The sequence below is a fragment of the Lactuca virosa genome, chromosome 1 (assembly GCF_052849685.1).
Source record: "Lactuca virosa cultivar CGN04683 chromosome 1, Lactuca_virosa_CGN04683_v6, whole genome shotgun sequence".
Lineage (NCBI taxonomy): Eukaryota > Viridiplantae > Streptophyta > Magnoliopsida > Asterales > Asteraceae > Lactuca > Lactuca virosa.
Window position 1 is genome coordinate 228,042,606 of NC_136426.1, and position 11,894 is coordinate 228,054,499.

Genomic DNA, 11,894 nt, shown 5'->3' on the forward strand with positions numbered 1-11,894 from the left:
ACAAAATCTGAACAAAAATCAGAGATTGTTCCTCAACTCCGCCATGGCGTTGCCATTCAATGTTTCTCAAAATCATTTCTTTTCATACGCTCATACGACACGATTCCGAGCACCATGCATCAATAGCAGACACCCACGAAGGTTAAGCGTGATGAATTCGAAGAAGAGCTGTTTGAGGTGCAACACTCCATATCAAGACAAAGATAACTCCGCATCTGCTTGCTCTTTCCATGGCCACGCCAATGGTAAATTGTAAATTAAATTTTTTCCTTGTCAATTAAGCCCTTTATCTTTCCTTCTAATTTCTTAATATACAGCAGTCGTTATCGTTTTTAATTGTAATTTTGTTACAAAACGTTAACACGTCATAACATACTTACATGAACGAAATCTTGAATATCCTGAATCCTGATACAATGATAAGGTAAGATCTTTGTAGATGATTCATAGTGCTAGCTAGTTGTTTGGAATCTTTATTTTTACCTATAATAACAAAGTACTTATATTTGTTTAGCAATAATGGAATTTATAACTAATCTGGGCATAATTGTATGTAGAATTTGTGTAGTAGCTTATAGATTTTATTTCTTGAAAATTGAAGTTAGAGATATAAAAGGAAGCTTCATTCAATCATTTTATCAAACACTAATTGTGCAATCGGAATATGCATTACATTATTACATATATTGGTGGTAAGAGTAAAACAAATTGATTTCTCGCGCAATTTGTCCTTTCAAATAAAGGCCAGCTTACATTTTTTGCAGCCATGTTACTGATTTATATAACCATGTTTCAGTTTGTTACAAATTTGAAACAAGAAATCCACTTTGATGCATAAATTGTTAAAAAAAAACATAAATTTAGAGTGTGGTTGATGTGTAGGTGATAGAGGATTATTGGCATTGGCTCCACCTCACCAAGGGATTGATGGTGAATGGAGTGATGGGTCAGGGGTAATTGTGTACAAATGGAATGAGAAAAGTGATCGACCAAATACTGGAAGGCCAAATTGGAAAAAGAGATGGAGTTGTTGTGGTGTGTATGATGAGAATGCACCACCTTGTCGCCAAGGTTGGCATGTTTCCTATGATGACGGCTTTACTTTATACTAAAATTATATTGAGATAATATGATATTGCATTATATTAGATTTTTAATGTGTATGTTAAATGTTTTATATATAGTTCAAGCATCTAAGCATCTTGTATATGCATTCAAACCTGCTTTTATTAAGGCTTATTCTTTTTTCTTATTTTTCCCCATTAAATGATTCCAAGATAAACGATGTCTAGAAAATCAAATGTACTTGAACCCATTGACTATTTCTAAAAGTATAACACCATGTTTAGGAAAAATGTAATCGTTAATAGGATTAAATGCAAAAAGTAGCAACCTATTTTCACTGATTTTGTTTATTATAGCGTTTTTTTCTATTTTTTACCATTACAAAATTGTACCTTAAAATATCGTCATAGTCACAGCCCTATTAACCACTTATTTAAGTCATTTTCACTACCATAATTGAATAGATTATCCCAGCAATAATCTGAAAAAAAAAAAAAACAAACAAACTACAATGTTATATTTTGGTGGGGTTTTCAAACTACAATACGATGTTGTTAACAAAAAAAATTAAAGTAGGATGCTATAACATGCAAATGAAAATAAAGTTACAGGTGACATGTAAATAAAATGTTCTTGAACCCGTTTTGACTATTTCTAAAAGTATAACCAACACCATCTAGGCCATATGTCATTATTAAAGATATGAAGAAAAATGTAATCTTTAATAAGGAATATATGATTTACTACTAACAATATATTATACAAACACATGATCACAATCATTAGTTCATTCTCACACAATCAAAATCGAATCATTTCTATCCAACAGTCTTGAAAGATTCATGAATATGCTTCAATGTTTCTTGGTCTTTTTTCCACTCTGCTGCAGGGGCCATTACAAAATGTGCATACAATTTGTTCCTTGCACATGTAACTGAAATCAAACTATGTGCACTAGGGCTATCGATCTCATACACATAATACACCTGCCCTTTATCATCTTTTGTCTCTTCAGAGCTAACGCTATCTGCTCCGGCGATCAAATCCTGCAAATTGACATCGGAAAGTGCCAAATTGTTCAGAACTGCTTCTTTTGGGGCTAATTGCCGGAGTCCGCCGAGGAAAGTCAGGTACTCTTTTTCGGTTCTCTTTTTGGGGTTGTAGAATTCGCTATCGGTTCCATTGGTTCCCTTCTCAACTTTTGATACGAGTCGCTCTTTCCAGCCTTGTGGGATGTCGTAGATGTATTCGGCTGAGGTTTTCTTGTCGGAGTTTCCACCGTAGCCGCCGTAGTTGGCGGCGCTCGCGGCGGTGCCGTAGTATGTGGCGTAGGATTCAGCGGATAGGGCGGGAGGGATGGTGGTCGCTATGATGGTGGCTGCTGCTAATGCGGTTGCAGTTAAGGCGGTGGTGGTTAAGTTTGGTAATTGTAGTTTGGTGGTGGATCGAATAGGGAGGTGGGGAGAGGAGGTGGAGGAGGAGGATGCGGCGGCGACGGTGGTGGCGGTGGTGAGGAGGGCGGAAGGTGAGAAAATGGTGGCCATGGGATCGTAAATTGGATCGTCGAATTCGTTTTTGGCTAAGTTGTTTGTGGGTGGGTGTGTTTATTTGTCAGCTGATGTGTGATAAGAGTGATGGATTTTTCCTTATCCAGAAGTTGGGTATTTAACAATAATGGTCCCTCAATTTTTGGCATGGTGTCGTTTTATGCACAAAACCAAATATACTATCTCACTTGTGCCAAGTGAGTTTTTGCATTGATAAACGATCGTTAAAACATTTGTAATCTTTTATCTTGGTATTATACAATGTTCGAAATAATGTTAGACGTGTTTTGGCATCATGTGTAACGTCCTAAAATTTCAAAGAAAATTTTTCATTCAAAATAAAAGCATTTGTTCCAATTTCATTTTCAAATATCGAATAATAACCATTTGTTCAAAACCAACAATCACGATTCAAATCAAGAGTATCAAAGATAGTAAATCAAAAGTGTGGAAATCTCAAAACATATCCAAGGATGTCATGCAATCACGTCGTGTCATTCCCTTTGCTTCTAGAACAACCTGCAACATTCAACTTAAAACTGTAAACACGAATCTTAGTGAGTTCCACAAAATACTATATACATAGCATGATCCTATGGGTATATTTCAACTCTATAGACACAGCCCATGTGAATGTTATGATTCAACCATAGTCTTACAATCACTTTCGTTGCCACAATCTGACTACAATATTTCCTAATTTGATCTAACAATAGTCTTTCATGCAAGTCACAAAAACAAACAAGCATACCATGACATCTAATGTCCTACATAACATAGTGAGAAGACGCACCTAATCAAAGAGTTGAAATCAACTACATGGAGTCCAAGGAATCAGCTACGCGGACTACCTAATCAATCATAGTCTAAAACTCCGTTAATAACTCAAAACCTCCAATTTGACCAAAAGTCAAATAGGTCAAAAAAAAGTCAATGGTCATTATGTCGTGACCCATTAATAGTCGTTTCATGATCACTAGATGCCAAAATAGTTAGGAAAAACTCAAAGGTCGCGATGTGAACCTTAAGCTTGTCGTGCCACGAAAACTAGCATAACAACCTTCCTCGTTAAGGACTTAATCCATTAAGTTCAGAAACCTAAATCTCATATCTAACTCTTCTAAGTGGCTTAATGGATAAAGTTTCCAACTTTATCCATTCTCATGTCCAAATCTCTTCAAAACTCTAACCCCAACTTTATGATGATCAAAACTCATGCATGGATTAAAGGGAATGAATGCATGAAAATGATAAGTTTTCTATATACTTCATAGATCAATTATCATGGCAGCGGAAACATACAAATTTAATCTAAGGCAAGAAAACTCGAAAACCTACAAGGATCTTTAACTAAATTGATATTAACAACTACAAGATGGATATAATTTACTAACATTTAACATGACCAATTTGGTTAAAGACCTTTGATGTAGATTTCAAATTCTTCAAGAAGCCAAGGAAGAGTAACCAAAGTAGGTTCTAATGGTTCAAACCCAACAATACCAAACTATTTGATGTAAGAAAATAACCCTTGGAACAATAAAGATAGACCAAAGAGTTAAAGAGAGAATAGAAACTCTAAGGATGTTAGAGTATGACAAATTCTAGAAGTACCTGCAGGGGGTATTTAAAGTTTCCGGTTTCTTGGAAAGAACACATATTTGAATAATTAAATAATCATATTTAATTCAAATTCAAATCATTTCCTTATCTATACCCTTGGACAAAAATCCAAGCGTTTATCTCTTATAATTTCGTTCACCCTCTTAAGGGATCCAGAATGTTCCAATTATTCAACTATTGAACAATTAACATTCAGTCAATGCATCTTTTAATTAGAACAATTTAATTTCATATTAGTTCTAATTAATTCCAATTAATTCCAAACTAGTTTCTAATTAATTAATCTTCAAATAAATACTTAATAAATTATTTGTATCTCTCTTTTATAACATTCAAATACTATTTGGTTCATTGAGGGCAACCTAAAAAGGGGCCTATTACTAATGGATAGTCTTACCGATTTACTTATGACATTAGACACTATTCCAACACTCTCTCACTCTGACAAATCATCAACTACATTTGGTCACAAGGCTCCCACTTAATCAGCAAAGTGTGCTTCCTTAGCAATTTTTGGCCTCTGATCATATCAAGAATCAGCCCTTAGATAAGTGATCAATTATTCCTTTGTTTCTAGAAGATATCATTGTGAATTGAGTCATTGATTATAAATCAATCTAACAGTTCAACATCATGTTTTTCGCTTTCCATTTTCTAATGATCAATCAGACTACTATTTGAACACATCAATTTAGTTTGGATCTGGCCAGGTACGTTAAATATCAACACAAAATCGTCGAGTGGCCTAGGGACATCACTTCTCCTGTTAAGGCTGAAGGAACAGATAAACTTTGACTACATAGTTTTGTCTACTTGTTAAATCATGCATGGATTTATCCATTATGACCACCGGTTATGGATAGCGTTAGAGCATGACCTATGTACAACCAAATCGTATGCAAAGAACTCAATGTCTCTCCATTGTAAGAATAAAAGATATTATCATCTTAGAATTACTTGTGATTGAATCTATTAAGTAATCTCTATGAGTGCCAGTTATTCCAATATTTAAATCTTTATTAAATACTCATGAATGTAGTTACATTCTCCATGTTATGTCTAATCACTATAGACATTCTACTAACACTTCATGACAATCTTAAGTCAATACTTACTCCCAAGAGTATAACTGATTGTGGGGTTTTAAATAAACTAATATTCGGGAAGTAGGTTCTAAACATGAAAAAGGAGAACACAGTGATAAAATAACTGAAATGACTGGTCTTTATCGTATATTAAGATCACTACTTAATAAATGCCAAATCAGATTAAGAATTTATATTGCTTAAGTTCTCATATTTAAAAGAACCTATTCAAAGTGGGTTCTAGTCAAATCTTTTGCAAATCAAATGCCTCGTGACCAATTCTTACTACCAGACTTGTTGACTTAGCAAATGAATCGACAAAGTTTTTCTTTCGATATGATTTCATTGACTATGATGCTTCACCTTTGAACAACTATCAAATGTAACTATACTTACTGAGTATAAGTCATGCGAGCTTGTGTGACTTTGGGATCTATAATTGAGGTAAGTTCACCCTTTCAATCACAATAACCTTCAAAAGGACCATCAATGATTGAATTTCAACAAAGATATCACTAATAAATCTCTTTTAGTTACATAGTTTCCTTTGCATTATAATTCATTACAATATACTCTAAGTTTATTGTTAAATCTAATATGGTGTATTTCTTGGTACACTTCCAAGCTAACACTTCACCATTTAATAAAATCACAAATTCCGACTGAAAACGAAATAGTCTTTATTAGTGTGGAACTCAATATCATTGTAACCTTTATATTGATCTCTTCCATACTATGATCATATCCTTTTTCATCCTAGGACACTAAGGAACATACTTGATTTTGATTAAATGATTCTCATCAATTTGATTTGATATGTCCTGTCATGCTCGAGGCATACGAGTCATCAGATTTGGTATGTGTCATGACATACAAGAACTAGGACATTAGCTCAATTTCATGCCACACATTATCAAATATTTCGAGTTACCTCGAGATTTCATGTACTTTAGCTTATCCTAATGAGTTGCTTAGATCTATCTCCATTGATCAACAAATTCAGTATGTGTATTGTTTCTCCCATGTGATTCAAAGGGAAACAATTTTCAAACAAAGGCAAGCTTTTACACTTGCTACGTTAGAACAATGTTTCCCATGAATTGAATATTATGCATATACATTACAATGGTGACAACAGTACTCCTACTAGCATTGACATATGCATGGCTCATCTTCATTTCTCGAAATTCAAACTCCTTGAATATTCTCATTAAAACAAAGATCCTAGTTACTCCCACTAACATTGACACACACACACACACACACACACACACACATATATATATATATATATATATATATATATATATATATATATATATATATATATATAATAAAAGAATTACTTTTTTGCCAAGTAGCATCCCTTTAGCTCATTTGAAGATAAAGTTAATTTAATAAAATGCCATTTTATTTTGTCAAAATAGGAGTAGTTGATTTCTTTGCTTTCCAACTCATTTTAACTCTTCGTTATGACAAATGGTATCCAAGAAATCATCTCCATTCCGAAAAATCAGCAATTAATGTTTAATCACTAAGAAAATTTGACATACTTTATTATTTATTAGCATAATATGAACCGATTTCATTCCAGTATGCTCATTTGACGTTTAAATAGTTTATCAACAGTTAATATTTATCCAAGAAATCAACGTTGTTGATCTCCTTGCTTCACATGGATTGAAATCTTCCCCATTTCACTTTTTAATCAATCCTAGATTAATTTCTTTTATAACATTCTATCAATAAATTCCTAACAAATCAACACCTTCACCCGACCTTTGGCCTCCTACAAGTAGTATTTTCCCTTTGCACCCTTTCTCTATGACTCCATCGCCAATTGTTTGTTCATTTTCTTGAAAAAATTGATGAAGGTTCGATGGTCCTTACTTTTAGCGAGTTACAACCTTGAAAAATAATGACATATTTCTATTTCTTTGTTTTTACAGGTGTATTAGCACAACAAGATAGTGAACTTCTTTTTTGGAATGGATAATGATTTCATTATCCCTCATTTAATAAGCATTTTGATTTAATTTTTATATCCTCATTTAACACTCACTTATCATGCATAATTCCTTATTTTATCTCTATGTATTTGTTTCATTTTTTTGTTTGCTGGTAATAAGTTTGGTTTTATATTTGGATTCTACTTATATAATGACAGGGCAGGCGGAACAAAACATCCCAAACACCTCCTTAAACATGGACATGTTAATATGAGTTGTCATTTCGAGTATTTTAACATTAGACCTGTTAATTTGTAAAAATCTTTAATGCAAGTACATTGTTGTTCCAACATTTAGTCCTAAACTATTTGGATATGTTTGTATGTCTTGATTTATAGGTTGCATATAATAACAATGTACTCAAAATCTACTATTTCTACTTAAAAATTGTTGTGTTCGTTTTAGGATAAATAATCTGGCCAACATCATAGAATAAAGGGTCAGATGAGTTTTTTGACGTTTGTGGTCATATAAAAGATATTATTTACATCCACTTTATCATACAAAGTTTAAAAAAAATATTTGAATAATATAAAATAAAATCAAGGTTTAATATATGAATAATGATCTTAAAAGTAAATCTCAATAAATTTTATTAACCAAAAGCTATAACATCTTAACGAGTGGATTACACACACATCTATCGGGATTTTAGCTGCATGTTTTAGGGAAACCACATCTTAACTTTTTTAAAACTTCAACATAACTCAATTACATTTGTATGTTTTGTACTAAATTTGTTAATAAAATGGGGGTTGTATGGGATATTCCAGATTTGTGAATTAGAGCTTGTACATGGGAAATACCTTAGGATTTGGCTGCAAGTCAAAGACATGCAATATGATTAATTACTTCAACACAATGCGTGAGAAAGAAAAATAAGAGGTTGTAAATTAGACTGGATAAACCACTACATAGTTAAGCTCTGTTCAAACCAAGGAAATTTACCAATAGGGCCGTATCGTAATATTATGGATATGAATTCTGGTCTTGAACGTTTTGCTGCAGTACTTCAATCTCCTAAATCTTGGGTTAGGAACGTTGTTCCATAGATAAAAAATAAAGACACTATTGGTGTCATTTATGATAGAGGTTATATTGGCATCTATCATGAATGGTAATAAAAAAAATGTTATTTTTATTTAACACATCATCTTATCACAAAAATGAAGTTGTTCTTTTTTTTTTTTAGGTGTGAAACCTTCTCCACATACCTTAAGACATATGATCAAATTCATGCTCATGGTATTTTCAACTTGTACAAAGACAAGTAAGTTGCTTTCTAAATGGGAGAAATCATAGGAAATAGCAACATATTTAATTTACTTTTCTTTTTATACATAATGTAAGTGGGTTGCTATTTTCATGTAATATTTTAGAGTTTTTAATGAAAATACATACTTGCAGGTGTAGCTATAAAGATATTGTTTTCATAGGAAATAGCAACATATTTAATTTACGATTTCTGGAATATGAAGTTACAACGTTATTTCATGTTTTTAAATTAACTGGATAATTTAAATAAATAGAAGTACAATACTATTAACAAAAATTAATGTGAAATGTTATTAACTAAATTATGGTTAATTTTTTTATTTAGACTACGTTTTTTATAGTGTATGTTATTTAAATTTATCACCCGTTTAAATTTATCCCCCGATGTTGGTTCTATTAAATGCTCATATCAGCTGATGATAGTCTTAATCGATGAAGTAATTTATGGTGTGCCATAAAAATTTATTGCTATTGTCTGCTTGGTGGGTGTAGTTTTTGTCGAGGTTTCAAGGTCTCATACAAATCAATGAACGGATTTCGTTTGTTTGAATTCTATGTTTTCAATGATTGATACGTGTGATGTACATATATGTTGGGGGATACTTACTATGGAAGATCTTCTCTTGGGGACATTCTTGGAAATATAAGTGGTTGTTTTTGTAAAGTGTAACGGGGTTGTTTATTGCTTTTTAGTGTTAAAATTTTGTATCAAAGGCTTAAAGTTTTAGTTTTTAATCATGGGCTTTAGTTTGACTATCTATGTATTTTGTTATTTTGTTTGTGTCAGCTTCATACCAAATTTATGGTTAATAAAGTTTTGATGTTCCAAACAAACTATCGCTTAATAATCTTTTATTGTTTAAAACATGTTCACTGAACCCATCAAGTGCTCAATTGTCCCAATGTTATATACGTTTTATATTGTAGAATTTTTTTTTTTCTAATTTCATATACAAAGTTTGATGTATAAAAAATAATTATTTAGTACAAGCTAAAATTGCTTTTTAATGTTAAATTTTTTTTTATGAACAGTGTTTTTTTGTTACTCGTGGTTTCCATGGGCATTAAACTAGTGTGTGTGTGTGTGTGTATATATATATATATATATATATATATATATATATATTTATCTTGTCTTCATTTCTCGAAATTCAAACTCTTTGAACTTTCTCATAGAAATAAAGATCCTAATATCCTCCACTATCTTCACATACCTTATGGTCCACCTTCGTTTCTCGAAATTCAACCTCCTTAAATTTTGTCATTGAACCAAAGATCCCATCTTGTGAGATGCTCGCTCAGTTCTTAAGTGAACTTCACAAGCTTACACATTCTTCACAATCTATATCGGTTCGACTATGTGTTAGTTCTCATCCATATTTGTTATCTTCTTGAACATCCACTAGCACTTACAGTTTTAAGGGCAAGTGTTAATCAACCAATATTTCAAACATTTGTAGACTGAATATTGCTCTCCATGTCCTTATCCTATTATGTAGCATTATAGGGTCTGTCGTAGCTTCCAATAGCTGTCATACTTTGATTGTTATCTATCAGTGACTCATATTACCTTAGTAACATAAAATATTTTTGACTTTGTATATGTCGTCATCTATCAATTCTATTAGGAATAGTTGGAGGTATGTCAGTTTCCTCAATATCCATTTCATTATCGAATTAAACGCTATGACCAACTTTTGGTTCTTTATTGGTTGACTCTTGAATCTTATCAAGATCAACATGGCTCCCACTATCTCTTTTGGATATCAGCTCACTCTCTTTGGAAGATTGTCCTTTGATCAACAAATATTTTGTTCTTAAAGAGTTGTAAAACAATTACCCAAAAGTTTTGTTGGGATGTCCAACGAGATAACACATCTCTATTTTAAGTCCTAGATTATTTTCTTACATCAAATAGTTTGGTATTGTTGGGTGTGAACTATTAGAGGTAACCTATTTTGGTTACTCTTCATTAGCTTCTTGAAGAATTCGAAATCTACACAAAAGGTCTTCAAGACAATTGGTTTTGCTAAAAGTTAGTAAATTCTATCCCTTTTGTAGCCTTACAGGGCCTGCCATAGCTTCTTATAGCCGACATACTCTGATTGTTATCTACCAGTGACTCATGTTACCTTAGTAACATAAAATCTATGCGACTAGGTATATAACGTTTTCAATCAAGTCTGTTAGGAAGAGTTGGAGGTATGTCAGTTTCCTCAATAGCCCTTTTAATCTCGAATTGAACACTACGACCAACTTTAGGTTCATCATTGGTTGACTCTTGAATCTTATCAAGATCAGTGTTGTTCCCACTATCTCTTTTGACTAAGGAGTTAAAGAGAGAAGAGAAACCCAAAGGATTTTTAGAGGGACAAATTCTAGGAGTGCCTGGAGGGGGTATTTATAGTTTGCAGTTGCTTAGAAAGAAATCAGATTTGAATAATTAAATAATCAGATTTCATTCAAATTTAAATCCTTTCTTTATCTCTACCCTTGGACGAAAATTCAAGGGTTTTTCCATTAGAATTTTGTTCACCCTCTTAAGGGATCCAAAATATTCCAGTTATTCAACTACTAAACAAGTAACAATCAGTCCATGCACCTTTTAATTAGCATAAATGAATTCCAATTAATTCCAAACTAGTTATAAATTAATTAATCATCAGATGAATAATTAATAAATTATTTCTTTCTCTCTCTTATAACATTCGAATACTATTTTGTTCATTAATGGCAACCCAAAAAGGACCCTGCTACTAATGGATAGTCTTACCGATTTAGTTATGACATTGGACATTATTCCAACATGAAGCGTAATGTTTAAGAGTTCTACAAACTCCAAGAACACCAAAGAAATGGATCAAAAGGGACCAAAATGACATAATAAATAAATCTAGGGAAATAGAGATCAAGATTGCAACTTTATACTCATAAATGTCCATAAATTTGAATTGGAAGTTGGATCTAGGATTGAACAAAGCTTCTTAGCACCAAATGACCTTACTTCACCTTCAAGCTTCACCAAAACACTAAGCAACTTCTAGAACACAAGGTAGAAATAGCTAGGGTTGCAAGGAAATGTTCTCTGATGATGGAGGCTAGTGAAATGAGGAAACCCTAGGGGTTAGTGCTCGTAAATAAGGCCCAAATTTTGAGATCTAGGGTTTGGCCCATCAAACCCATCGCACCGCTAGTTTCATTAAACATCGCGCCGCTACAGTCAAACCTCACACCACTACCAGCAAAAATCCCTAACACTTAATTAACTTAAAATTAAAGAATTTAAAATA

At 32.6% G+C, this 11,894-nt stretch overlaps 2 protein-coding genes across 2 annotated transcripts; one reads left to right on the forward strand and one right to left on the reverse strand.

The window, feature by feature from the left end:
- The first annotated feature begins 7 nt into the window (after nucleotides 1-7).
- LOC145165057 (uncharacterized) lies at nucleotides 8-1,252 on the forward strand. The gene is made up of 2 exons (XM_079083693.1): nucleotides 8-245; nucleotides 883-1,252. The coding sequence occupies exons 1-2, from the start codon at nucleotides 44-46 to the stop codon at nucleotides 1,110-1,112; spliced, it is 432 nt and encodes a 143-aa protein (XP_078939819.1). The 5' UTR covers nucleotides 8-43; the 3' UTR covers nucleotides 1,113-1,252.
- A 516-nt stretch (nucleotides 1,253-1,768) lies between these two features.
- Nucleotides 1,769-2,679, reverse strand: LOC145165050 (thylakoid lumenal protein (Mog1/PsbP/DUF1795-like photosystem II reaction center PsbP family protein)). Its single transcript, XM_079083688.1, has one exon. The coding sequence runs from the start codon at nucleotides 2,607-2,609 to the stop codon at nucleotides 1,884-1,886; it is 726 nt and encodes a 241-aa protein (XP_078939814.1). The 5' UTR covers nucleotides 2,610-2,679; the 3' UTR covers nucleotides 1,769-1,883.
- Between the last annotated feature and the right edge of the window lie 9,215 nt (nucleotides 2,680-11,894).